General features: G+C 34.0%; 2 protein-coding genes across 10 annotated transcripts in view; one reads left to right on the top strand and one right to left on the bottom strand.

Moving 5' to 3' along the window:
* Window positions 1-13,152, top strand: part of ANKRD34B (ankyrin repeat domain 34B) — a 28,925-nt gene extending 15,773 nt beyond the window's left edge. For 3 of the 4 annotated variants that reach the window (XR_012505490.1, XR_012505481.1, XR_012505479.1), the window contains exon 4: window positions 13,019-13,152. The gene's annotated coding sequence lies outside the window, so the exon portion shown is untranslated. The remainder of the gene's footprint in view (window positions 1-13,018) is intronic. The other variant, XR_012505485.1, reaches the window with a different exon arrangement.
* FAM151B (family with sequence similarity 151 member B) lies at window positions 559-27,077 on the bottom strand. Of its 6 annotated transcripts, none has more exons than XM_010949244.3 (6): window positions 26,909-27,077; window positions 21,080-21,205; window positions 17,254-17,419; window positions 13,001-13,218; window positions 10,604-10,739; window positions 559-937 (listed from the first exon to the last, which is right to left on the bottom strand). In XM_010949244.3, exons 1-6 carry the CDS (start codon window positions 26,931-26,933, stop codon window positions 778-780), a joined length of 831 nt encoding a protein of 276 aa, XP_010947546.1. In that variant the 5' UTR covers window positions 26,934-27,077; the 3' UTR covers window positions 559-777. The 6 variants fall into 6 exon arrangements, with proteins under 6 accessions (XP_010947546.1, XP_045368274.1, XP_045368273.1 ...); XM_045512318.2 differs by having other exon boundaries at window positions 13,118-13,218; XM_045512317.2 differs by lacking the exon at window positions 26,909-27,077 and adding an exon at window positions 17,982-18,131 and having other exon boundaries at window positions 21,080-21,203.
* Between the last annotated feature and the right edge of the window lie 21 nt (window positions 27,078-27,098).

Here is a 27,098-nt window from a genome sequence, read left to right as displayed (position 1 = left end):
AAAGAACTTTTTTGTTTACAAAGGTTATTTTTCAGCAGAAATACTCACGGCATCTTTGAGTGTGAGAAATAAAGTCATGAAGAACTATTTTTTGAAATTCTAGTAGTAGAACAAGGGCCTGAACCAAGGTAGAGTTGGTGAGAAACTTGAAAATCAAATATTACCCAGATTAAAATTTCTGCTCTCCAACAGCTTGCTCATTCTAGATAAGATACTATGATCAAAACAAGGAATATAAAAACATTTATAGCTGCCAGCACACTCCCAACAATATAGAAATTCTAGATCCATCTAATTTAATCTATATATGGATTTGATTTTCCTACAAGAAAGCAGCTCACCCATGTGAAAGTTAAAAAAAATGTAAAAGCCTTTTTACTTACTCTTTAGTAGTCTCTGAAATAACCTGTTCTCCAAGGAAAAAGGGAAGAGGATGCTGCATTTTTGTGAAATATCTGTAATGCTACTGCCAACAAAATGTGACTTAATACTTGTCTGACACATGGAGTATTTCAATTACAGTATATCACAATTATTTTTATAAAAAGACTTAAAGCATCATTTTCATAAGTTATTATTAGACTAGGCCCACTGAAATCTCTTCTTTCCAAATCTTTTGTACAGTACGCCAAATAGAGTAAGCACCTGATAAATGTTCTTTGATTGGATGAACTGGAACATAAATCAGTCACCACAATTTGTATGTTAATTAATTCAGACCAAAGCAAAGAAGGATTGTGAAACCAAAACATGAAATAGTTTAGAAGAATTTTCATCTTAGAGATTAATTTTGATTCCAATGGCTTGTTTAAATTCATGGTTTTGTGGCTCCAAGATATCATAGAAAACTTGTTTCTTGTCAAAATGGTCTCTAATAAAAAGTAAATCTTCAGTGGAATAGTTATCATCTTTTCCAGTCCACACAGTCAGGCTGTACCTACATTAAGATAAAACAGAATTACACAGTTAAAAGAGAAAGGTAAGAAATAGTGAAGAAGAATTCCAATAAGCCTAAAAATAGTTACTGTCATTTGTCTCTAACCCAAATTCACACAGATGAAAAAGTTAATTAGCACTGGTGGAACTATATTTTCCTGTTTCATTCTTTTATCAACATCAAAGGGACTAGAAAGAATAAAATTCACAATGCTGATGCCTAAATTAGGTACCTGCTGTATCTGAATTATAGGAATGTTAAATAGCTTTAGAAACCCAGGCTAGCAGCATTGGAAATGGTTCCAATTTTGGACAAAAGAACTGAGAAGACTGCTGATCAAGGAATCTGTTCCCTACAAAAAAACCACAGCTCTACTCTGGTTTCTTCAGGAGCCAGGCCAGAGCAAAAGCCTGACTGGAAGGGACAGTGAAGAGACACAAATGTCACTGACGTTCCCCATTCATATTCACTTATAAATGACCCTGCTATCCTTTCTGGGGGTTTCTGTATGAGATACAAGAATGCCAAACAGAGCAAATCTAGTTCTATTTCCAGAGTTAAAAAACAATAATAATATATGCAGATTTATTATGGATGTAAGAATATGCTCAGAATTTTCATGTTATTTAAATTGTGTATTTCCATTTCTTCCTGTGACATTACTATCACATTACTCCTATTACATTAGAGTTTAGGAAAATGCAAAGCTGTTAAGTAGTTTCATATTTATTTTCTCCATAAACATGTCAGAATCCAGGTGAAAATCTGCAAAGCACTTCTTCTATTAACTATAAGAAACAGTCTGCCAATGCTTACACTCTTGTTATAGTGACATATTCCTGCCCTTAAGAACGATGACACCATTCTGGAAATGTAACAGAGAAAAGTACTTTGGATTTTATTCTATAGTATTATTATGTGACAAGCTCAAAAGAATTTTAAACTATAGCTGAGAACAAAGAAAAGAAAAAATGAGAATTACTTCAAAAACTTGTATTTTTGCTAAAATGGCATCTTTATTACTTTATTTCAGCACAATGGTGACAAACCTTATAAAAAGACACAGATAGGAATTTAGGTTAAAAGAAGAGCTTTCCAGTGTTATTTTGCTTCTTTTAATCCCCCCTCTACTGTATTTAAACTAAGACAGGAAAAATAAAATTGCCTAAGGGTATCTTAAATTGCATTCATTCAAATCAATTCTCAGGTTTCATTTTTAAAGCCCTTTTCATTGTGAAATAGGAAAACATGCATAAAACATAACTGTAAACACTTTAACAAGTTATTGTAAAATGAACTCCAGTGTAACCAAAACACAAATCAAGAAACAGAACATTGCCAACACCTCGCGAGACACCTGTATGTCACTGCCCCAACACCACCTCACCTCTCCCTTGAAGGAGTCCTCACAACCTTGACTTTTGGGCAGCCATCTTCCTGCTTTTTTTTTTGCTTTTGTTTTTAACCACCTATATATCCATCCTAAAAGATACAGCTTAATTTTTGCCTGTTAATGAATTCTACATAATTGGAATCATTTGGTATGTACTTTTTTTGGGTCTTGCTTCTTTTGCAGAATATTGTTTGAGAAATTTATCCAAGTTGAAACAGGTAGCTGTGGTTTATTTATTTTCTTTGGAAAGCAGTTTAGCAGTATGTACTAAAGTTGAAAATATGGGGGAGAAGGATATACCTCAATGGTAGAGGTCCCAGGTTTAATCCCCAGCGCTGCCATTAAAATAATAAATAAGTAAACCTAATTACCTCCCCTCCAAAAAAACAAACAAAAAGAAAAAAAAAAGGAAATATGAATACCCCATGACCTAGAGATTCTACTTCTCAAACTTCCTCTCTGATACAACCTTTATAAATGCAGGCACACGTGTACCAGGATATGTGTGTGTACACACATTTATATGAATGTTCACAGTAGCAATTTTTGTAATAACTCAAATCATGAAATAATCCAAATGTCATTCAACAGTAAAACAAATTGTGACATGCAAATAATAGAATATAGAATTAATTATAAATTCTGGATTAGAGCCCTTTTGAGTCACAAAAATCTTGCCCAGCTTTGTGCTAACCTGTACATGTTCTTCATGGTATCTTTTCACAGAAAGAATTCCCAGATTTTAATGAATTCAAATTACTCAAACATATCCTTTATGGCTAGTGATTTTTGAGTCTTGTTTAAGAATTCTTTCCCATCCTCAATGTTATGAAGATTTCACTACTGATATATTCCATTAAAACTTAGTTGTTTACCTTTCATATTAAAAAAAAGACTCTGAAAAAGATAAAGAGAAACCCAAAATCAGGGATAGAGTCCGTGAGGCCAAAGGACCAGGGAGTTTCAAACTGAAGAGGGTGACCAGCAGTACGTAAATGTTGCAGAGGTTAAGAATTTGGCTTGAACAAAGTATGATCTTCAAATGAGAAATTTCAGGAGAGTAATTAACTACATAGTAAGTGGAAAGTGAGGAAGTTGAGGAAGCAGATAATGAAAGAAATGGGATTGTAGGATCATCCTATTTGAACATGGCAGCCTGAAGTCAGCATTGCCTCCTTTTCCTCCTAGGGTCACTCCAAAGTAACAAAAAGAACAAAAGACTGAAAATAGAAACTTTATCTTCAATGAAGTTAAGAAACAGAAACTGCAAATTACAAAACAGGTGACAAGATTTCCAACAGCAACAGAAATTAAGGGCAGATGGGCATGGAGGTGGAGAGAGTTTGCTCAGGTATGCAGATTACAGAGAAAGCCTGTAACAAGACACTTCTAGACGAGAGTCATACCCACCTAAACACTGCATATTAGGAATGGGATCCTTGAACTACAAGTGGGAGCTTTCCTGGATTAGATTTGGTCTCAAGAAGCAGTGGAAACAAAGAGTTAGAACAGGGAAGCCATAGTGGTAGGAATCAGACTGTTCTTGTGAAAACCCAAAATATTAAATTTAAGAGATAGATGAGCATTGGATCTGTAGATTTCTTTGGGTAGTATGGCCATTTTGATAATGTTGATTCTTCCAATCCAAGAGCACAAGATATCTTTCCATTTCTTTGTATCATCTTCAATTTCCTTCCATCAAGGTTTACAGTTTTCAGACTATAGGTAACCCCCTTGGTTAAGTTTATTTCTAGGTATTTTGTTGTTTTTGATGCAATGGAAATGTATATGCCAGTTATAAAATTCTGTTTCTTAAAGTGAAAAAAAAAAACTGAACGAAGGGCTGCAAATGGCAAAATTTCCTTCTTTCTTATGGGTGAGTTGTATTCCATTACATATATATGCTGCATCTTCTTTATCCATTCATCTGTTGATATGCACTTAGGATGCTTCCACATCTTGGCAATTATAAATAACGTTGCTATTAATAGTGGAGTGTATGTATCTTTTTGAATTAATCCTTATTTTGTGGTTGGCTTTATTCCTTTGATAACTATGTAAGTTTAAAAAGCTAAAGCTCTAAATGTTCTTAGAAACAATGAATAGTACATATGTGTAAATTTTAAAAATATGTGCAGTATATTGTGTACATGTATTTACATGCAATGTATTGTATGTGTGCAGTCAAATTGTAAGAATTCTACCTAATAAAACTGAGCAATGAAAAAAAAAAAAAGAGAGAGAGACGAAGAATCTTAGAGATGCCACAACTGCCTATCTCCATTGACTGGGGAAAAGTTAAAGGCTAAAGTCACATGTAAGACTCTCTGAGTCATAAGGAGCACAGTCCCAATCCGTGTCCACTATAAACTTTGGGCAAGTAGCTGGTCTCAAATAAAAACCTCTCTTTAAGCAGAGTAGTCAAAAATAATCTTGCAGAGATTTTATACATGAGAGTGTGAGAAAATATAAGGAAAAACAAATGACAAATGGAGAAATAAAAACCTCATCTTTAAAAAACTATCAGATAGCTAAAACAGTAAAACTTAAAAAAAAAAAGCCACAAAACAGATGAAAGCCATGACCAAACATCCTTTAAATGATGCAGTTGCCTGTTTGAAGAAAGAGCACAAAGCAGAGATATGAGTTCACAGGATTTCAAGATAATAGGAAAGAGATGATGAAATATGAATTGGTAGGTCTTAGGAAAGAAGTGGAAAATTAATACTATTATAGAAATAAGGTGAATTCTGAAGGTATACAAGGGAGAAAAGACATTGTTGGAAAATACTGTAAGGGACAAAGAAGACAAATTATTAAATCAAGTAAAAAAAATGTGAACAAATAAAAAGGAAAGAAAGACTGAAGGGAAAATAACAGATATCAAAGATAGGCAAAAGAGATCTACATATTCATAATTGGAGTCCCTGAAAGAGAAAACACAGTGTTACAAATGCAACAGAACAAGTATTTTAAAATGTCATTCACAGAAATATTCCAGAAAAGAAGAGCATTTGATTCTAGCTATTGAAAAATACCACAGCCCTGAAAAAACTGGTATAGAATGGTCCATATTGAGACATATTCTAGTAAAATTACTAAGCCTCAAAGATAAAGAACCCTTTCTACATTCTGTGTCCCCCATTACCCCTCTCCAAAATTAAGTTATTTATAAGGGCAAAAAAATAATCTGGCTGGCTTCATATTCTTCCACATCAACACTCACATTAGAAAGCGGAAGAGCAATGCTTTCAAAATCCTCAAGGAAAGGCACTATGAGCCAAGAATTGTACAGCCAGCCAATTTATCATTCGGTATGAAGTACAAAGTTGAACATTAAAAAAGGGAGTACAGTCAACTAAAATTAGGTGAGGGGGTGGAGAAATACACTAATTTTATTATTGCTCATGGAAGTTAACAGGCACTTGTAAAGAAGTAGATTAAGAGTATTTTATAAAGTAGCAGTAATAACAGGAAAAAAAACTAAACTTTTCAAATTTTCAGAATTAAAAATACAAATCAAAGAAAACAGCTACAGTGAAATGTATTTTTAAAGCTATAAAAAATCAAGTACACTAGTTTTTGAAAATGACAAGACAAAATGTGTCTGTGTTATGAATAAACTGTAAGTAAGTTAGACTCTTCTTTTAAAAGAAAAAGGGTGTTAGGTTATATTAAAAGGAGCCAGGTATCTAAGCCTCTGATAAGGAATTTAACAACATGGAAAAACAGAAGGCCAGAAGGAATCCTAAGGGTTTGGTTGAAATTGGAAGTATCAGTATGAACTCATGGGTTGTTTAAAACACACACACACAAACACAGAGATACAGAAATGGTTATAGATGTACATGTAGGGTTATGTATGTCTGTGTAGTTGTGTGCATGACTACACATATACACAAACATATATTTCCCCGTCCACTGAGAGGGAAATGACACCCTCGAAGAAATGATTATACTAAAATCCCATCTCTTGCTTTCTAAATACCATCTGCCACTATAATCAAGCAGGGATCCTGAAAGTGACTGATTTGAGAATTGGGACAAGTACATGATGAGATTGCCAAGAATGTAAGACTTGAGATGTGTCATGAGAGAATATTGAACTAACCCATATTGAAGACATCTTTTGTAATAAAAGGCCTGTAGTCTTTAAGACTGTCACATACATGAGAGGAAGGGAAAAACTGAGGAACTAACTAGGAACTAGTTTTTGAAGTTTTGAAGGAAACTGATGAGACATGACAACTAAATGCAGTGCATTTTCTTGGAGAGTTTCCTGGACCTCAAAGAAATAAAAACCATTGCTGGAATGGTTGGTAAATCTGAATGGGGTCTGTGGACTTCCTGCATGGCAGTGTTGCCTCAAAGCTGATACCCTGATTGGGAGGCTGCGTAGCAGTAATACCCTTGGGTGGGGAAGTACACACTGGAGTACTTAAAGAGAAGAGACTTCGTGACAGGAAAAAAATACAGGAAAAGAGAAAGAGAGGTGGAGGAGCGCAAGAGATGGGGGTAGAGACAATGGATAAATGCTGGAAAACATTAACAATTTGGGAACTTGGGTGAAGGAGATGTAGTAGTTTTTTCCAACTTTTAAGTAGGTTTAAAATTATTTTTTCTAATGACAATAAATCACCCTTAAAACAGTCATTGAAAAATAAAACTCTATAAATTTTTTTTGAAATAAAGGATAAAGCAAAGTTATTTAAGACAAACAAAAAGAAAGACAATGTGAATTTAGGTACAAAATCATTAAACAATACCAAGAAGGAGATCTTTTAATAATAAAGGTATAATTCTTCATGAAGATAATAAAAGAGACATAAATATGTACCATATAACATATCAAACATTTAATAAGCAAAAATTATGAAGGCAGAAGAGGAAGCAGACAAAAGCACTTTAATAGTTGGAGACTTTAACTCTCTTCATCTATAAGAGAGCAAGTAGCCAAAAAATTAAATATGCCAAAGATCTGCACACATGCAAAATGGCACACTTATAAGGTTATTCATTAACACATTATTCATCATATCAAAGATTAGAAACATCCTTTATGTTTATCAAGAGGAGGCTGGTTAAATAAATTATAGTACATATATAACTGTGATGCACATTTAGAAAAGAATGCACATCTTGAAAAGAAAAATGAGGAACCTTTAAAAAAAAGCTCCAAGATGTACTGCTAAGTTAACAAAAAAAAGAACAGATCAGAAGCAAGGTGTATAATACCTTTTGTTTTAAAAAGGAGGGGAAATAAGAATCTATACTTGCATTCACTCTTATATGCATAAAGAAACTCCTAACTGTGGTTGTATAAGCAACTAACAGCTGTGATTAGTGAGGCTGGGCAGGACTGGGTGAATAGGAGAGAGGCCTGTCACACTATAGCTCTGTTCGCTGGTTTTTAAACCTTCTAGGAGTTATTACATTAAAATATTTTAAAAAGCAAACACAAAGGCATAGAATTAAATAACATAACTTATAATGTATGTTAATGTGTCACAGAAACTATTAGTTTTACTCTAATACCCAGTCTCTTTTCTTTCATATAACAATCCCCTGAGTTCCAACTATGCACAAGACTCTACAAATTACAGCTACATGTCCCAGATTCCCCTGCAGCTAGGTACAGGCACATGACTAAGATAAAGCCAGTGAGTGTGTGCAACTTCTAAATCATGCCCTTGAAGGAGAGGGTCAGGCCCCAAGCTTCTCTTTTTTCCCTCCTTCCTACCAATTGAAACAGATGTGGTAGTAATCGATATGACCATACAGATGAGGTCAACTTCCTAAGGAAAGCAGGCATCAAGATAGAAGGATTTTGGGTTGCTGACACTGTGGAGGCATCAGATCAGCCCTGGACTATTTATGCTTTCCCCGTTATGTGACAGAGAAACAAACTGAAGTTTAAGCTATTGTTAATTTAGATTTTTGTTATAACAGCCAAACTATATTCTCACTAACATACATGAACTCATACAAATACCCATATATCAAGCCATTAATAAAACCATAATAAAGTCTACAAAGTAGAAATAATATAGACATTATCTGATTACTGTACAATAAACCTAGAAAGCTATTAACAAATCCAAAATAAAATAATTCTACCACCTTGATGCCTAAAAACTTTTCTCTTAAAACAACTTTTGAGACTAAGGAGAAAAAGCCACCATTGCAGAATATTTATAAGTTAACAGTGATGAACATCTACATACAAGAAACAATAAGATACAGCTACAGCAGTGGTCAGAGAAACAAGTATAGTTTCAAATACTTACGTTAATAAATATAAACATATTAGTAAATATAAAAATGAAAATAAATTAAGCATACAACTCAAGAAATTAGAAGAAACTTCATGAAGCAGAATTTTAGAAGATATAGGGCAGAAATTAGTAAATCATAGATCAGAGAAATAAATATCCAAGAGCTGGTTCTCAAAAAAGAGAGAGATTAAATCATTATCTAGTTTAATCAAGAAACAAAGGAAAAAACTTCAAAAAAGCAAAATGAGGAAATTATTTTGAAGACACAGAAGAAACCAAAAGGATAAGAAATTATTTTAACCATCTATGTGTAAAAAATTTAAAAACCTGAATGAGGTGAACAATTTTCTAGGAAAATACATCAAAATTGGCTACCAAGTAGAAAATCAACCATTTACCATATAAGAAATAGAAAAGATTATATAAGTTAAGCTTTCCATCAGGTTTAGATGGTTTCACTATTGAGTTTGCCAAAATTTAAGTACAGGCCACTTCAGTGTTACTTTTAACACCTGAGAAAATGTAAAAAGAAAGAAGGTCCCTAGTTTTTTAATAAAATGTTCATGATAGTAATACCTAAAACTGAGAAAGAAAAACTACAGACAAATCTCACTTTTGAATGCAGAAACCCCAACTAAAATATTAGCAATAAAATTCAGCAGCACATTAAATGCACAATAAATTCTGATCAAGTGGGGTTTATTCTGGGAAATGTGTGGATGATTCAATATATAAAATACTAAAATAACTTATTTTATTAATAGGTAAAGGGAGAAAAATAAGGTTATTTTCATAGCAACTGCAAAGTCATCAGTAAAAACTCAATACGCACAGGAATGTGGATTCTTCTTTAATGTTTGAGTATATACTTCCCTTACTCTCTACAGAACAGTGAATTACCAAACTGGGTCTTTTTCTGGATGATTTGTGAAAATTCTTTACCTGTTAGAATCTTTATATCTTTCTGACATATGTATCAAGAATAGCTTTACCAGAATCTTTCCATTTGTATGTTAAGTGTATCAAACTTTCCTTTTATAGATAGCTTCTAGGTTTTGTGCCTTACTAAGATAAGAAAGAAGGGTCTTCTCTACTCTGAACCTGACTAAAAAAATCATCACTTGTGTTTTCTTTATGCATTTAATGTTTGGTGTTCATGTCTTTAATTTATTTGTAATTATTCTGGAGGAAGGATTAAGGAAAGATGTTAACTTTGTTTCTCCTGTAATGTTGGCCTGTTGTCCCAACACAAACTACTGAACTTTAGTTTCAATGGCTTGAATTACCAGCTTTTTCCTGTATTAAGTCCATGATAGAGTTGGGTTTATTTCTGGACTTTCCCTGATGTTCTATTGACTAGTCTATTAAAGAGATAGTATCAAAGCTGTTTCAGTATCTGCAGCTTTTTTTTTAAATAATAATTTTTACTGAAGCAACATTTTCTAGTTTTTATTTATTTTTTATGAGGGGGAGGTAGCTAGGTTTCTTCATTGATTTCCGCTTGGAGGAGGTACTGGGGATTGAACCCCTAACCTCTTGGGTGCTGAGCATACACTCTACCACTTGAGCTATACCCTTCCCTCAGTAGCTTTTTAATATATAATATTTAATAGGTGATCCAACCAATTTTTATTACATATTAAAATAATAAAATTTTTATATGGGAAAGACTCCTGGAATTATGATTGAATTCGAAGGGACACTATTTTATCTTGTAACTTTTTGTCAATTTTTAACATAATGAAAAAAAAAAAGGCCAATATTTACTGGGAATCTATTATGTGTAGCAACTTTTGTGAGGAAAGAGGTTAAAGACACGATGTTGAGGTTCATCAAGGAGCTTCATTCCAGTGAGGGAGTCTGACAGCTTATAGAATCAGTGTTCATTCTCTCCATCTGTTTCTCTCACACACAGTCTTTACATAACCAGTTTTCATTTTCTTTCTGTCTCTCTCTCTCACACACACACACACACACTATTGTTAAACTTATACCTACCTGTTTGATTGCTTTAGCAGCCAAAGTAACTGAAAACACGACTGCCTGACTAATGCTGCTCTGACAGGAAATGTTACAGGCTGATTTAGTTCATTACATATATATTCCATCTCTTTCACCATTGCCCAACTGTAACCTTAAATGAAAAGAAAGAAATTTAACTTCTAAAATCAGAATCCTAAGTCAATTAAATTAAAAAAAAAACTAAATTACATATGAATAGGTAAATTCATAGTAATTCAAAAAACTTCCATTTGGATTCAGAGTGAATTAAAATACCACTTAATGCAAGAAAATATTTTGAGTAGAAAGTGCAGAAAAAAATTAAATCTAAACTTGGGGGGAGGGTATAGCTCAAGTGGTAGAGTGCATGCTTGACATGCACAAGGTCCCAGGTTCAATTCCCAGTACCTCTTACAAATAGAAATAAATGAATAAACCAAGTTACCACTCCCTCATAAAAAGCAAAACAATCAAAAATTAAATCTAAAATCATGTCACAAGTGACCTAGAGTAAATTAAACAAAAAATTAAAACATTAGAAAATAATTTATTCTCTTAACTACAAAAAAAACAAATTTTGAAACTATATTTACTTTAAAGATTCTGAGGTGCCACATCATTAATATTCTCTATAAACTTAGATTTTTCCATTTGTGTTAAGTTTTCTAAAAGAAAGATTGTTGCTAGGTATTTACTAACTGTTTAAGTAATAATTAACCTCAATTTTTTTTCTGGGGGGGGAGGGCTAGTCCAAAATAACTTACACATTTTATCTAAAATAGAAATAGCATTAAAACTGACTTCTACATATGTGTTTCTGTGTTTTAAATCATGTTTAGATATTATGGAAAATACTTTTACCTGTTTTAAACAGTTTCAGGAAAAAAATTTATTTTAATAATAGCCTCTAAACTCTATCAAAAGCAGGTTATTAAAAATGTATTGGCCAGTAAAGGAACAATTTACAGAAAGCCTACGTGAATATGTTAAACAGCTAAATTCCTTGTAAAGAAGGGGAATATCTGCATTCCATTAAAATCTGGAAATTTTTATTTTTTTAATTAGAAAAAGGTGTTGCTAACAGAAGCTATACTTACACTACTATGAACTCTCTTTTCTAAAATTTGTAGCATAAGAAGTAAGAGAGGATAAAACACCTGGTAGTAATGACCAGGGGCCAGTGGGGGAAAAGCAGCTTGGAAAGATTCAGCTCCAACATGGCTTAAAGATCAGATATGGTTTAACTCAATCTCAACTGGCCTGAGATTAAAGCCAGAGTTAAGAATAAACTTTGAGTAAAAGGAGTTTAGTATCAGTATGGAGGCTGTTAAATTGTTTCTAGTTTACCTACTTTAACACTTTGAATTATATGCTATATTCTTTAATGAAATCAATATGAATTAAAATGATTAGAAAATTAAGATAGAATGCATTTAAAGCATGTTATTTTTCTCTCAGTCATATCAATTTTTGGTCTGGGGGATTAAAACCTAAATGTCCTACTCACTAGATAGCAGTTACTCTAATCTCTAATCTCATGTTAGACTTAAAAACTTTACATCTAAAAACAATAATAGCAAATGAGTAAAAAATGAATGCCCTGAACACAAGATAAAGGCTAACATCTCTATAGACTCTAAATACCTTCTTGGTTTGTTATTTTTACCACATGTTCAGGTGTCCCAGAGCTTATGGGCTGTTTACTGGAAAATCACTACCTAGGGATGTATGAAGAAATAGAAAAATGAATTCAAATAGTGTTACACATTTCAGTCAGGAAAAAGAAGCTGAATTTCAGGTCCATCTGTAAGAATACATGAATGGAAAGAAGAAATTCAGCCTCAAGGAGAGTCTCAAGGCCTCCCATCGCCAAAAAGAGCATGAGGGCACCAAGGTACCAGCAGCCTACATTTGGAGCCCCTTTTAATATTTTGGGGACAGAACCTGTGCTATTCAACCACACACCCTCTACTTCTGGCCTCACATTACATGAAAAGCTTTTATTCACCAATTCTTTATCTGTCATTTGACAAAGGGAGTTTGTGCCAAAGTAAGAGGGGGAAAAGAAAAAAAGAGTACAGAATGTTTTACAAGTTTAAAGAGACAAACTCAGGATTTGTTTAAAGTATGTAAAGAAGCAGCTTTTGTTATTCTAGACCTTGCAAATAAATATTTCCCATGGAAGCTTTGGTGACAGAACATCACCAGTGAATGAGCGTCTATCTGACATAGCAGAAGGAAGAGTCATACATACATCTTTAGGACCAGACCTTTCTCTCCACTAGGCTCATAAATTTTGTAGAATGTGTATTTGGTTTTGTAGTAAAGGTATTATTTTTATATTTGAGTATATTTTAACTTGACCAACAAGAAATACAATTTTTAAACTATTACCTTCATTGACTTTTTCAGGATGCCAACCTGTTGTCCAACCCAGGGAAAATGTCACATCTGGAAAGAAGGATGTCACAGTGTCTATAAAAGGTTTTGCATCCACTACTCTGCTATTACCATTTGGACCAGGAAGAATATCTGCATTAATCCACACAGGACGCTTCAGATGCCTCTTCACATTTTCCAAGAGCATCATGGATGGTTCTACAGCTGCTAGACTAAAAACAGTTTGTTGTCAATGAGATATATTCCTAAAGTAAAAGTAAAAAGAATTTCTTTTAGACTAGTGGCTTTAATGTTCTCAAATTCATAATAAAAGTATAATACAGTAATGCATGAGTTAAATAAAATAAAAGATCACATAGTACCAGAGGGGAAAATTAACATCTTAAAATGTTGATTTATACTTATTATTCATGAAAGTACTTTAAAGGTTCTATAAATGTATGAATAATGTCACTACTTGAGGATAGATAAAGATTTCAAAACTCTGTGTTAGAATCACTCAGTAGAAAAACAATTTAAGAAAAGACAGGATTATTCACTCATCAGAGAATGTATAAACAAGATTTAAAAGTTAAATATACTCATATCCTGCAAATTCATATTTATGAAAATAGCCAAAGTGGCTTGTGACCTTGGAGAGAAGAGCCTCTTTTCCTTCATGTATTCTTGGGTGAGTCTGAATGCACAAACACATTTCTAAAAGTGACAGCAAAGTATAAAATTATAATATTTCCTTAAAGCTTTTATAAACTTCTTTTTTTTTTTTCCTTTATTGTAAACACCTTTCCTGGAAACTAGAGACAACTATATTTTGGTTACTTTTAAATTAAAAAGCAGCTTCACTCTTTTTACTTCCCTACATCTTTTCTGACACCTACAGATTTTTAAACACTATGGTTTTACTCAGTCTATATAATTTTTACTTTTTAAAAATATATACATAAACTTTACTGGAAAAGTATACTACTTATAATTCTGAATCTTTTCTGAACCTTTAAGGCTTATGTTCATTTTTTTAAAAAAAAAATTAGCTTTGAGTGAATCCCGTGACTGGAGGCTAAGAATCTGGGAGGTGGATGTTGGAAGGGAGAACCTCGGCACCCTCCCCCTATTTCCATTCCTCCTCTTAATGGACTGGGATCCTTCTGCCTGTGCTTCCACCACTCTTTACCTCACTCCTTTTGGGCTCCTACCATAACAGCAGAAACTGATCACCTCATTATTTATAGAGTCACATTAGAGAGCAAGGACACTGTTCATTAAAACCAGAGGAAACCAGCCTCCAGCCTCTCTTTCACTCTGCTTCTTAAGAAACCAGAATCCTTTCTGGAAATGAATAGGTCTTTTCGTTTCTTTCTTCTCACTTTTATGCCCCTGAAATGGAGGCCCTAGATATTAGCGGGTTAATAAACTCAAACCTTATAGACTCTAATTTAGATGTTGTCATTTTTCTGTCTCAAAGGCTTTCTGCCTTGAACAGCATCAATGCCATGTTAAAAACCACAATTCTGAGATCTGGTCGACTGCATCTCCTCCAAAATTCCCCCACTTCTAGTAACAAACAACTTGTACCTATAATACTCCAAAGCTTGCTTGTCTGCAAGTCCCACAGCAGCACAAGTCCCTGTGGGGTTCTGCTCTTCGTGGGTGGAGTAGGAGGAAACCTTGAACCAATCTACACATGTCTGCAGCTGACCTCTTCATTTCCAGAAGGGACTCTGATTTCTTAAGAAATCTGGAGTCTGTGGCAGTTGGGTTAAACATGAATTTCCAGTTTATATTCAGGAGGAAGCTTCTCAGTCTTTCTCAATTTAGTAAGCTGACAGAGAGCTGTTTTCAATGGTTTGCCATCTGACAATATCCAGTCTAATAGTGTATTCTCCCCCAAATTGAAATTCCACCAGCATATATTAAGTACTGTAAAGCACTGCACAGTTAAACATAAGGCACTAAGACAAAGAACATAATAAAATAAGAATTTAATATAGATATTCTGTTTTTTATATACATATTTTAATTTTCACTAATATATAGTAGTGCCACTTTCTCTTACCAGAAATTCAAATAAAAAGCAAAATCTACATTAAGAAAAACGTAAAATCTTACTAAGGAAAAAACAACATTTTGTTGTAGTTTTAATTTTCTGGAACTTGATGAAATAATTGTAAAATTCCTCTAGAAGAGCAAATGTAAATAAAAAAAAAAAAAAAAAAAAAAGACTGAGGATGAACTTTGCCTACCCGCAAAATATAACCTTTACTACAAAGAATAACATAGTATATTCCTAGCCTGGAAGACTCAATATTGTAAATATTGCAAAATGATACTTCCCTCCCAATTAATCTATAAATTCCATGTAATTCTAATTAAAAATACCAGTGGCAAACATTTTCAATTCTTACATATATTAGTATTATAAAGTATTATAATTAGTATCATAAAGGATTGACAAAAGGTTTGCCAAGATGATCTTCTGACGAAAGAGGTCCTGATTAGTACACTACGTAAAATTTCTTTTTGGTAGTACTTATTTAGGAAATTCTAGCAAAGAAAGAATATAAACTTAGTTTTTATAGAATTGGGCTTTTTTTTTTTTTCCTAAAAAGTTACTTGTAATTCAAACTTTTGAGTATCACATCTATTTTCCTATTAACTTCATTTCGGAATTGGGGATAAAATAAAAATCATACTTAAAATTACAATAAGCCATTTACAATTACATTCTAAGGTAAAATTCCAGATAAAATTTTAAAATCACCATATATTACTAAGTTATTACTTGTATACAAACAAAACAACTTAGAGGCACAGAACAGGAACTATTAAAATTTGACTATAGGGTCACTCAGCTACCCTTACAGAGGTAGTACAGAGTTCTGGTTCAGCTCTCCTACAGATTATGTGACCACAAGCAGGCTACTTACCCTTCTCTGCCTGTTTCCTTATTTGGAAAAATTAGTATAATAGGATTACCTACCTATTAGGATTGTTATGAGGATTAAATGAATTAACACATTCAGTGCTCTTAGAACAGTGTCTGATGTGCAATAAGTGTTTATATAACTGTTAGTTAAATTCGTTCCCCTTCAAATATGACCAAAAACCTGCAAAATCTGTTTTTAGTGGCTCAGCCTTTTAGTGGCAGCTGCTAGCAGTTAGGAATGAATGAGCTGATCTGACTGGTGAGGAGCCAAAGAATGTATTATGGAGAACAATTCAATGGGCGATAGTAAAGATTTGAAAAACTGAACACATGAAAAGGCAAGGAGATCTAAAATGTTTCGCACCAGCATTAACAATCAAGTGGTTTATTCACGGTACAGAGAACACTGGACTGGCTGCAGGAAACCTAGAATCTGGTCCTAGCTCAGCTCCCAAGGGTAGCTGTTGTCACTTAACCTCCTTAGGACTAAGTTTCTTTGTCAATAAAATGGAGTGGGACCAATCACCATTCTAACAGCTTTCATTCACCAACGGTACAAAGAGGGTTACTGGTATATTTAGCCTCACAACAAATGATTAGAGTCATCTTAAAAACACTATGAATTAAGATTTCCAAATCCTTATTAATTTCTTGAGATAATTCAATTTTAAAATACTGTTCAAAGATAAGGTAGATTTACCACACCTCCTAGATTTTCACAGCAGCTGCCTTCATGGGCCTTATGGTGAGCTTTTGTGGTGTCACAATATATTCCTGGCTTTACCTGTAATTTTTATGCTGCCAGAATACCACAAAAGTAAAATTTCCCATGACAGCCAAGGAAAGGAAATGACACTTAACCTTGCTCTCTTCATTATCAATGTTTCCAAAATATTATTTGAAAGGAGCTCTTCAGTTATTGAAGAATTCTAGATAATTCCCCTTACACAAATATAATAACACAACTCAAGTAGGAAATGCATTAACTACCCCAATTACTGCCAACTCTCTCTCAGACTACCTTTTAACAAAAATAGTATTTTAAATTTACTGTTCTATTATTACAGTGATGAATTTTATTATTATGATAAATCTCTTTCTAAAACTAACTTAATTTTAGCCTCAAAGGATTTCCAAGAAACAATTTTAGCAAACAATCAGTAGGTCTTAGGTCCATTCCTGAAATATATTAGTTTGTGATACCATTTCCAGTTTAGATAAAGTATAAAGTTGGTTAGTCAGGCACAGATATATGAAACTACTGATCTTTTTCCCCACTGTTATTCTGTAACAACTGGGAGACTGAGTATGTTTGTACAAATACCTCTTGAAATCCAGCTTGATGCCTTTATTGCTTTTTATAACTTCAGCCAGCCATTCCTGTAAAGTATTATCGCTGTTTGTTTCAGGAGGATGGGCCATGATTGGCTGGCCATGTTCTGATCCATCACTTGGAAGAATGACATCAGCCTCTATCATATGAGCAGTACCTGTCCAAAAAGAAGAACTTATGTTAATGCTAATAAAATATTTGTACTGCAGAAGTTAGCAGGTCCCGTACCCTTTTAAAGAAGATAAAAAGAAGGAAAGAAAATAACATTTACTGAGTAATGGCTAAGTGCCAGGTACTATACCAGACCTTACATGTCGTCCTTATTTGTTACGGATAAGCAGACAGGTGGTGAGGAGTTAAATACCTGTGCCTAAGTCACACGCTTAAGCTGTTGTCATAATATTTAACTTCTTCCCAACACACAGCAAAGTGAGTATACAAATGGAGGCTTAATAAATATTTGTTGAAGTTTCTGAGAATAAAAATAGTACTTTTATCTTCTCATTCCTCAAATTAGAAACTACAGATGTTTATTGTTTACGTTTGAAATTCTTTGTTACAGACTCAGTTCTTTGACCCAAGGCTTAGCTCATATTTAAAAACACACATTCCTGGAATGGATAACAAGTTTCACCAGTCACTTAGTGCTAAATGCTTAGCAGGCTGTGGATGACTAACTACAAAGATGGCTGAGAACAATTTCTCCCATATGTACATACCTCTCTTCTCATTTTTTCTCCTCCTCTTGAGCCTAGACTGGATTTTGTGACTTGTTTTGATCAACATAAAGTAGTGGAAGTAAAACTGTCATTTCTAGGCCAGTTTGTAAAAGGCATGGCAGCTTCTGCTTTTATCCTCTTGAAAGCCAGCTACAATGTAAAGAAGTTGAGGCAAGACTACTGAAGACTCAGAAACCATATGGAAGAATGCTAAATCTTCCTACCTGACAGACAGCAGTAAGGACATGACATGTGAGTGAGGACATTTTAGAATTTCCAGGCCCAGCTGAGCTCCCAGTGAAATGCTGCAACATGAGTGTCCCCAGCCTAAACCACATGGAACAGAGAAACCACTAGGTAACTCATAAAATCATGAAAAATAATAAATCACTGTTAAACTAAGGCCACTAAGTATTGGGGGTAGTTTATTACTTAGCAATAGAAAACAAGCAGAAATAGTTACCTGGAAGTGGGGCACTGCCATAGGAAAGACCTGAAACATGTAACACTGGTTTTGGGATCTGATAGGTTCTAGAAAGGCAATGCTAATGGAAGTTGGAAGAGCAGTGAGGAAATTATTTTTACATAACACTGGCACTTGTAGCAACTGGTAGAAGATAGAGAGGGTACCTGATGAATATTTGGATTTGGCTAAGGAGGTTTCCAGGCAGAATGATGAAAGTGCCAATGGGCTTCTTTTAGCTGCTAAAGAAGAGAGAGGTATGTAGGTGAGCTGCCCGGCCTCTCTCCCTGTCCTCCCATCAGGCCCTTGGGTAGAAAGAAGACTGCTGAAGGTCAGGGCATGCTTCTGCTTCGAGACTGTCTGGTCACCATAAGTCTCATCTCAGAGAGAGCCAGAGGAGGAAGTTGGCACATCAGGATATATAGCACCCTAAGTACAGGAGCCCCAGCTTGTGACAAATGCCAGACAATAGAAAACAGTTTTGTTTTCTCTTACTTTCTGCACAAGAAAATCCCAAATGGTTCCTATTTATACTCAAAAGAAAACTCAAAGAAATATCTTTATAGAAATGAAGTTAAATTTATCTCTCTTGCCTATACTGTTTAATGCTCTAATGCAGACATTTATTAATTTTTATGGATACATTTAGTTAATGATGATAGTCACACTTTTCCTAAATATATTGCAAAGGCTTTAAAAATACCAGTTTTCATTCTCAAAAAGACTTAATGATTTTTATTTTTTTAACCAGTATTTCTTTTAATAAAGATTTTTTTTAAAAATCTACATACAGAAATGTTATAACAAAATTATATTAAATGTAATTACTTTTATAAACAATTTTGACTATTTTAAGATCAGATATGTTGACAATGCAATGCCAAGTGGTGTTTGTACATTGTTCCTCCTGTACTTCATTTTTAAAAATCACATTCTTGAAAATCCAATTTCATACGTTAATCAAAAGAGAAACAGCTCTGTTAATAACAGCCACACTAAATTTAAATATTCTAGGAGAAATGAGATAAACTAATGAATACACGTCTGCAGGAATCTGTTTTCCTTCCTTTAGACCAGAAAGAAATTGCAAGACTAGCCAGGGCTGAGAAAAGGGACCCAATGAAGAGCATCCTTCCAAACTATAAAACTTAGGGCTCCATTTGCCTAAGAGAAAGTGAAGAGGATACTATCTGAAAACTAAGTAACCTATGAAAAATTCCCAGATCAACATCAGACTGCCAGCAATTGGAAATAACTTCCATTAGTCACTTTAAAACAAGGTTAAAAGTAAAGTATCCATATTTAATTAGATTATTTCTAGGTATTAGACTTCTGCATATACTATTAAAAATTGTAAATTTTTAAGATTATTTCCAAATTTTTACTTATTGTTACACAGAAGTAAAATTTACTTTGTTTTGATTTTCTATTGTCAAAAAAAATTGAGATTGTCTAAATTAACCTATGAATTACAATCATTTATCTGTAGAATCTTGTTGGTTTTCGAGATACACAACCATTGTCTATAAATAATAGCTGTATTTCTTTCTATCTTTTTTAATTTTTAAAAATTGATATGTAATTCACATACAATAAAATCACCCTTTTAAAGTGTACCATTCAATGGTTTTCAGGATATTCAGAAGGTTATGCAACCACCACCACTATCTAATTCCAGAAAAATCTGATCATCCCCAAAAGAAACCCTGTTCCCATTAGCATTTACTCCCTAGGCCCTGTTCCCATCAGCTCCTGGCAGCCACTAATCAATGACTTCCTGAAACACTGCTTTTGCTAAAATTTATTTATTAAATAATCACTGTGTAGTTATTATGTACTAGGCACTGTTTTAGGTATTAGGGATTTGATATTAAATAAAATAAGGTTCTTCCCTTTGAGGAGTAAAGAAAAGCAAATTAAAATAATATCTTTACAATAAAAGAAATACATACTCAGATACATTATCCAGATACATAATTAAGCAGGATGCAAAAAAAGTGTAAATTTTTACAATAAAACATGGAATTTCAAGGAATTCTTCCTTTTAAAACATCACTTCAAGCTATGCCCCAGCCCTCTGGTGATACTCTCATTCTCCTCTGATTGCAGCCAACAGGGGTACAGGAAAAGGCTAAGAAACTTGCTACAGTGTTCACCTATGTATATGATTATAGATTGAGCTAGCAAACCAAAAGGCTTGCTTTCTAGCCTAGGCACAAATACTGCCCAAGGCATTATAACTTAGTATTCAATGGCTTCAGCCATCCATTCAACGAATGCATATTGAGCTTCTCCTTAGTACACTGTGAAAGACACAAAGACATGTATCACATACAATCCTGATCTTAAAAATTTTACTTAAACCACTACAACATATAAGCAAATGTAACAATATATGAGAGTTTTAAATAAGGCACAGAAAAAGGTAAATCACCTCTGAAAAATGAGAAAATTCTTCCGTGATGAAAATGTGAACATTCTATTAATAAAATGATCTTTTATAAAAATATTTATGTCAACTTAGAATTTACATTTGGATCATCTAAATCTCTGGTACCTGCAAATATGATGAGATATTTTTAAAAAGAGTTGAATTCATCCATTATGTAATGTAAATACAAGTCTGCTGACTCACTTTTCAGTGCCTCATTCACTTGTACCTTGTGGTTAGCTGCATGATACCAGATGATCTGGGCGCCATCTTCTGCTGTGATCTGGTTATTTCTCAGAAAATATTCTAGTATATTTTCACTCCAAGATCCTAAAATAACAGCATTTATATTAAAAAAAATTGTTTTTATTTAGTAAAATTATTTTTTCAATAAAAAACAGTACAACATATATTAAGAGAGAATAATAAAGTAATAAAACTGGGGAAAAGATAAGATTTTAAACAAGTATTATCAAGTGGCAAGTATAAAAAATATATATTTACATATAAATATGCTACATATGATGTAAGTAATAATTAGTAAACATACAGGATAGTCTGAGCCTCAGAAGCATGAGGGAATATGTAGGAGGGAAAGAAAACTGGTAAGAAGCAGATATTTTAAAGGAGGTATTTTCACATTATCTTTTCCAATCCTGGCACCATAAATAAGTAAAATGTATATAAAGCCAAAGCTACACTAAAAACTTCTAAATTTTGTAGAATTTAATTATTTTCTCCATCTGAGGCTCCATTCTATATTTATATTAACAATTTAGAATCTTAAATTACACATTTAACCATATTCACCTTCAGATTATGAGTCTAAGCAACATTTACACAAGTGACTAAGTAAACTCCTGAGTTAGTATTTATAGATGTATCTAGCATGTACAAATACACATATATCCCACATCTATCGACTACTCCAGTTTACGGCAGACCAGATTTTCTCTTAATTAGTAATTAAAATGTGTGAGCTAACCAAAACTAAAATACTTGAATCAAGTCTACTCCATTTTATGCCATATTCAATACACCAGGGAGAAAAGGCTGAAAAACAGTGGAAAGTTATTTAAAATCCTACCTCCCCAATTCTTGTTCATTCATTTAAACATTTAAGTGTCTACCAAGTGACTGCAAATTTCCTATGCATTAGATTTTGTCTTCTGGTAGTTATTTATTAACTCCTCCTAATGATAGTTAAAAATCTAAAAATGGCCGTTAAGAAACTGCTAATGACACTGAGAAAAAGTAAAATTTGATTAGAGAATGAAGGAGCATATAAACTTCAAACAAACATGCATGGAACTTAGCAACCACTCTGTATATTGGGCTAGAGAATAAAGAGAGAGCTGTAATGTCCACTATCCCCTAAGCAGTCTCCTGACCTTACAAATGCAGATGAAAATACAGGGTCATCATTTTTTAAATGTTTTATTTAAGCATTTTTAAAAAGCATATTAATTATTGGCTAAAACAATTATGTCCAACAATAGGAAATAATTAAATCACAGTATATCCTCATGATAAAATATGTAGTTGATGTGGCTGTTAAAATGAAAAGTTTTTGAGATACACCAAAAGTCTCACAGAGATGGTAACCATGCATGCTACCAGGATAAAAAAAAGTTAGTTAATAGTGCATATGGGATGTGTCTGTGGCACCTTCAACTAAACACACTGCATTCAAAACTTTTATAAGGGTAACTTACAGATTAATAATAAAATACCATGATTTTAGAAAGTAAAAACATTTGAAGTAAAAAGTTTTCCTTGTCCTGTTAATGAGTGAATCTTCTACCTTACACTTAGCCACAACTATATATATATTTTTATATATACAGAATTTAAGACTCCAATTATCTATAATCTAGGATATTATTTCTATTTTAAGTAAACTGTTAGTCTGAAAATAGGGCCAAAAGAAAAGCAGAATTACTCACAATTTTTTAAAATTAAGGCTTTTGGGGGGAGCAGTTTTAGGTTTACAGGAAAGAAAACTGAGCAAAATGTATAGAGTGCTCATATGTGACCTCCCCCAATTTTTTCATCTTTTTGTGGTGATGAAATTGTTCTGAAAGTGATTGTGGCAATGGTCACACAACTCTGAATATACTAAAAACCACTGAATTATATACTTTAAATGACTGAGCTGCATGGTATGCAAATTATATCTCAATAAAAATTTAAAAGAAAAAGTGTTTTAAAAAGAAAAATGTCTACCCTTTGACACAGAAATTCCATTTTCATAAACTTATACCACAGACAGATTTGCTTACATGTGGGAAATGACACATGTGATACAAGGATATTTATTGCAGCAGTGTTTGTAATAGCAAAAGAGTGAAAATAACCTAAATATTCATCAACAGTGGATTTGCTACATAAATTATGGTAATCCATGCAATGGAACATTATGCAGCCATTAGAAAGAATGAGGTAAATCCATATGTATGGTAATCTCAAAGGTATGTTAGGTGGAAAATAAAAAAAGCAAGGTGGAGAACAATATGTATAGGTACTGTAGTAGGAAGAATAATGATTAACTACCCCAGGATGTCCATATACTAATTTGGGGAAACTGACTATGTTATGTTACATAACAAGGGAGAATTAAGGTTACAGATGGAATTAAGGTTGCTAATCAGTTGATTCTGAAGTAGGAAGAGTATCTTTAACTATCCAAGTGAGCCTAATTTAATCAAATTAAGGATCTTACAAAATCCTTACAAGTGAAAGCGGAAGGCAGGGGAGTCAGTTTCAGAGTGATGCAATGTGAGAAAGACTTGACCAGCAACTGCTAGCTTTGAAAATGGAAGAAGAGACCATGAGCCAAGGAACTCAGGCCGTCTCTAGAGGGTGGCAAAAGGCAAGAACACTGATTCTCCCTTGAGCCTCCAGAAGGAATGCAGCCATGCTGACACTAATTTTAGCCCAGTGAGACTCATTTCAAATTTCTGGCCTTCAGAACTAAATTTATGTTGTTCTAAGTCACTAAAAACTAGTACCTCTAAAAAACTAGTTTGTATGTTAAAAAAAAAATTGTAAAACAAAACAAAAAAAGAGAACATAGTATACGGTGGCATGTATACTATGATCTCAACTATAGTTTCTTAAAAGTCAGAATAGTTAGAAAACATACCCAAAAGTTGCTAGTGGTGCCTCTTGAATATTAGCACTATGTAAATTTTCTCCCTACTTCAATATACTTCATCAATGTTCTATAATGAGCATTTATTATATTTACAATCAGGAAAACATTTAAACTGAAAAAAAAGAATTTTATTATCACAACTATCTGATGTGACTACTTATGTTTATGTAAAAGAAATTGTAACCTTCTGGAGTATAACTGCTTGGCTTAAAACACCTCTAACTTTGGGGTTAAATAATAGAGACACATTAATTACCAGCCTCCCAAGGTTGTAAAACCAAAAGCTGGAAAAATGCTTGGCCACATTTCTTTGTCTGCATTTCCTACTCTCACCCAGTTCCCAAAGAGGAATAAGACTGATCAAACTATTCCTCATTTCATCTGTTGAAATTATGGGTCAGGTAAACGTCACATTTCTTCTATTTCAACCAAGATCTCAAAAAGCAATACTCCTCCCTCCTCACAGTCCTTTTCAATATCACACCAGAAGTGCTAGCTAATGCACTAAGACAACAAAAAGAAATAAAAAGTATACAAATTGGAAAGAAGAAATAAAACTGCTTTGTTCACAGAGGACATGGCTGTCTCTGTAGAGAATCCAAAAGAATCAACACAAAAACTCCTGAATTAATAAGCAATTACAGCAAGGTTGAAGGATTCAAAGTTAATACACAAGAGTCAATTGCTTTCCTATTGACCAGCAAAGAACAAGTGGAATTTGAAATAAAAACACAATACCATTTACATTAGCACCCACTAAACCAAAATACATAGGTGTAAATCTAACAAAATATGAGAAAAACTACTCTGATGAACGAAATCAAAAGAGAACTAAATAAATGGAGATATTTTCCATGTTCATGGATAGGAAGACCTAATATTGTCAAGATGTCAGTTCTTCCCAACTTGTTCTATAGATTCAAGCAATCCCAATCAAAATCCCACCAAGTTATTTTGTGAACATCGAGCAACTGATTCTAAAGTTTAAGTGGAGGTCAAAAAACCCAGAATAGCCAACATAATATTGAAGGAGAATAACAAAGTTATGACTCTATCCAACATGAAGACTTACTAAAAGGCTACAGTAATCAAGACAGTGTGGTATTGGTGAAAGAAAAACAAATAGATCAATGGAACAGAACAGAGAGCCCAGAAATAGATGTGCATAAATAGTCAACTGATCTTTGATAAAGGAACAAGGCAGTCTTTTCAATAAATGGTGCTGGAAAAAGTGGACCTTCATATGCAAAAAAATGAATCTAGACATAGACCTTACACCCTTCATAAAAATTAACTCAAGATGGATCACAGACCTAAGCGTAAAATGCAAAACTATAAAACTCCTAGAAGATAATATAGGAGAAAACCAAGATGACCTTGGGTATGGCAATGACTTTTTAGATACAATACCAAAGATACCACCCATGAGAGAAATAATGGAGAAGCTGAACTTCATTAAAATGAAAAACTGCTCTGTGAAAGACAATCTTGAGAAAATGAGAACACAAGCCACAGACTGGGAAAATTTATAATTGCCAAAACTTTGAAAAAGACACCTACGATAAAGGACTATTATCCTAAATATATAAAGAACCCTTAAAACTCAATAATGAGAAAACAAATCTATTACAAAATGGGCCAAAGACCTTAATAGACATCTCACCAAAGAGGACAGACAGACGTCAAGTTTATGAAATGGTGCGTCACATAACATGTAATCAGAGAAACACAAATTAAAATGAGGTACAACTGCACACCTATCAGGATGACCAAATTCCGGAATGCTGATACACCAAATATGGATGAGGATGTGAAGTAATAGGAGTCGTCATTCATTGCTGGTGGGAATGCACAATGGTACAGCCATTTTAAAAGAGAGCTTGGCAGTTTTTTACAAAACTAAACATATTCCTATCATACAATCCAGCAATCACTACTTGATATTTACCCAAAGGAGTTGAAAACTTACGTCCATACAAAACCCTGCACACTGATGTTTATATGAGTTCTATTTATAACTGTCAAAACTTGGAAGCAACCAAGATATTTTTCAGCAGGTGAATGGATAAACTATGGTGCACCCAGATAATAGAATTTATTGTGCGCTAAAAAGGAATGAGCTCTCAAGCCATGAACAGACATGGGAAAACTTTAAACGCATGTTACTAAATGAAAAAAAAAAAAAAGCCAATCTGAAAAGGCAACATACTGTATGATTCCAACTGTATGACATTCTGTAAAATACAAAACTATGGAGTCAGTGAAAAGATCAGTGGCCGTCAGGGGTTAGGGGGCAGAGGATAAGCACAAAGGCTTTTAAGGACAGTGAAACTATTTTGTATGACACTCTACCATGCATACATGTCATTCATACTATATTTGTCTAAACCCATAGCCGATACAGCACCAAGTGTGAACCCTACTGTAAAGTATTGACTTTGGGTGATAATGATGCATCAATGTAGGCTCACGGGTAACAAAAGTACCACCCTGGTGAGGGATGTTGATAATGGGGAAGCTATGTGTATGTCAGGTAGGGGGCATATGGAGACTCCCCATGTCTTTTGTTCACTATTCCTATGAACCTAAAACTGCTTTTTAAAAAATGCCTTTACAAAACGGCACAGTATTCTTGATATTCTTGGCTGCCCCAAAAGCTTTCCCCTTAACGCCCACGCCGGGAACCAAGGCTCTAGGCCAATTGATAGTGGGCGCACGATGAGAATGCAGACCACAAGATCCGAAAAAGGGAGGAGTGTCTCCAAAAGTCTCCCAAAGGGCCCCCAACTATGGGCAACGGGAGGGAGAAAATGCCAACTGCAAGCCAATCACGTGGAGCTCGGTCTGGGACCGGGAGCCACGGGACTGGCGCTTACCAGGGCTCGCGGCGGTCGCTGTCATCGTGATGGACAGCCGCAGTCCACGCAGGCGCTAAGCGGTGGGCGCCGCCGCTGACTGGTCACAAGTGGCAAGAACATCCGGCTCTACAAACTACAGGAAGCCGACCGAAAAGCTGCCTCCGGCGGCCGCCTGGGAGGAGCTTTGGACGCGGAGGCGGAAGGAGCC

This window comes from Camelus bactrianus, chromosome 3, assembly GCF_048773025.1.
Source record: "Camelus bactrianus isolate YW-2024 breed Bactrian camel chromosome 3, ASM4877302v1, whole genome shotgun sequence".
In the NCBI taxonomy this organism is placed as follows: Eukaryota; Metazoa; Chordata; class Mammalia; order Artiodactyla; family Camelidae; genus Camelus; species Camelus bactrianus.
The sequence above is the reverse complement of the archived record's forward strand: the minus strand, read 5'-3'. Positions and strand labels throughout refer to the sequence as shown.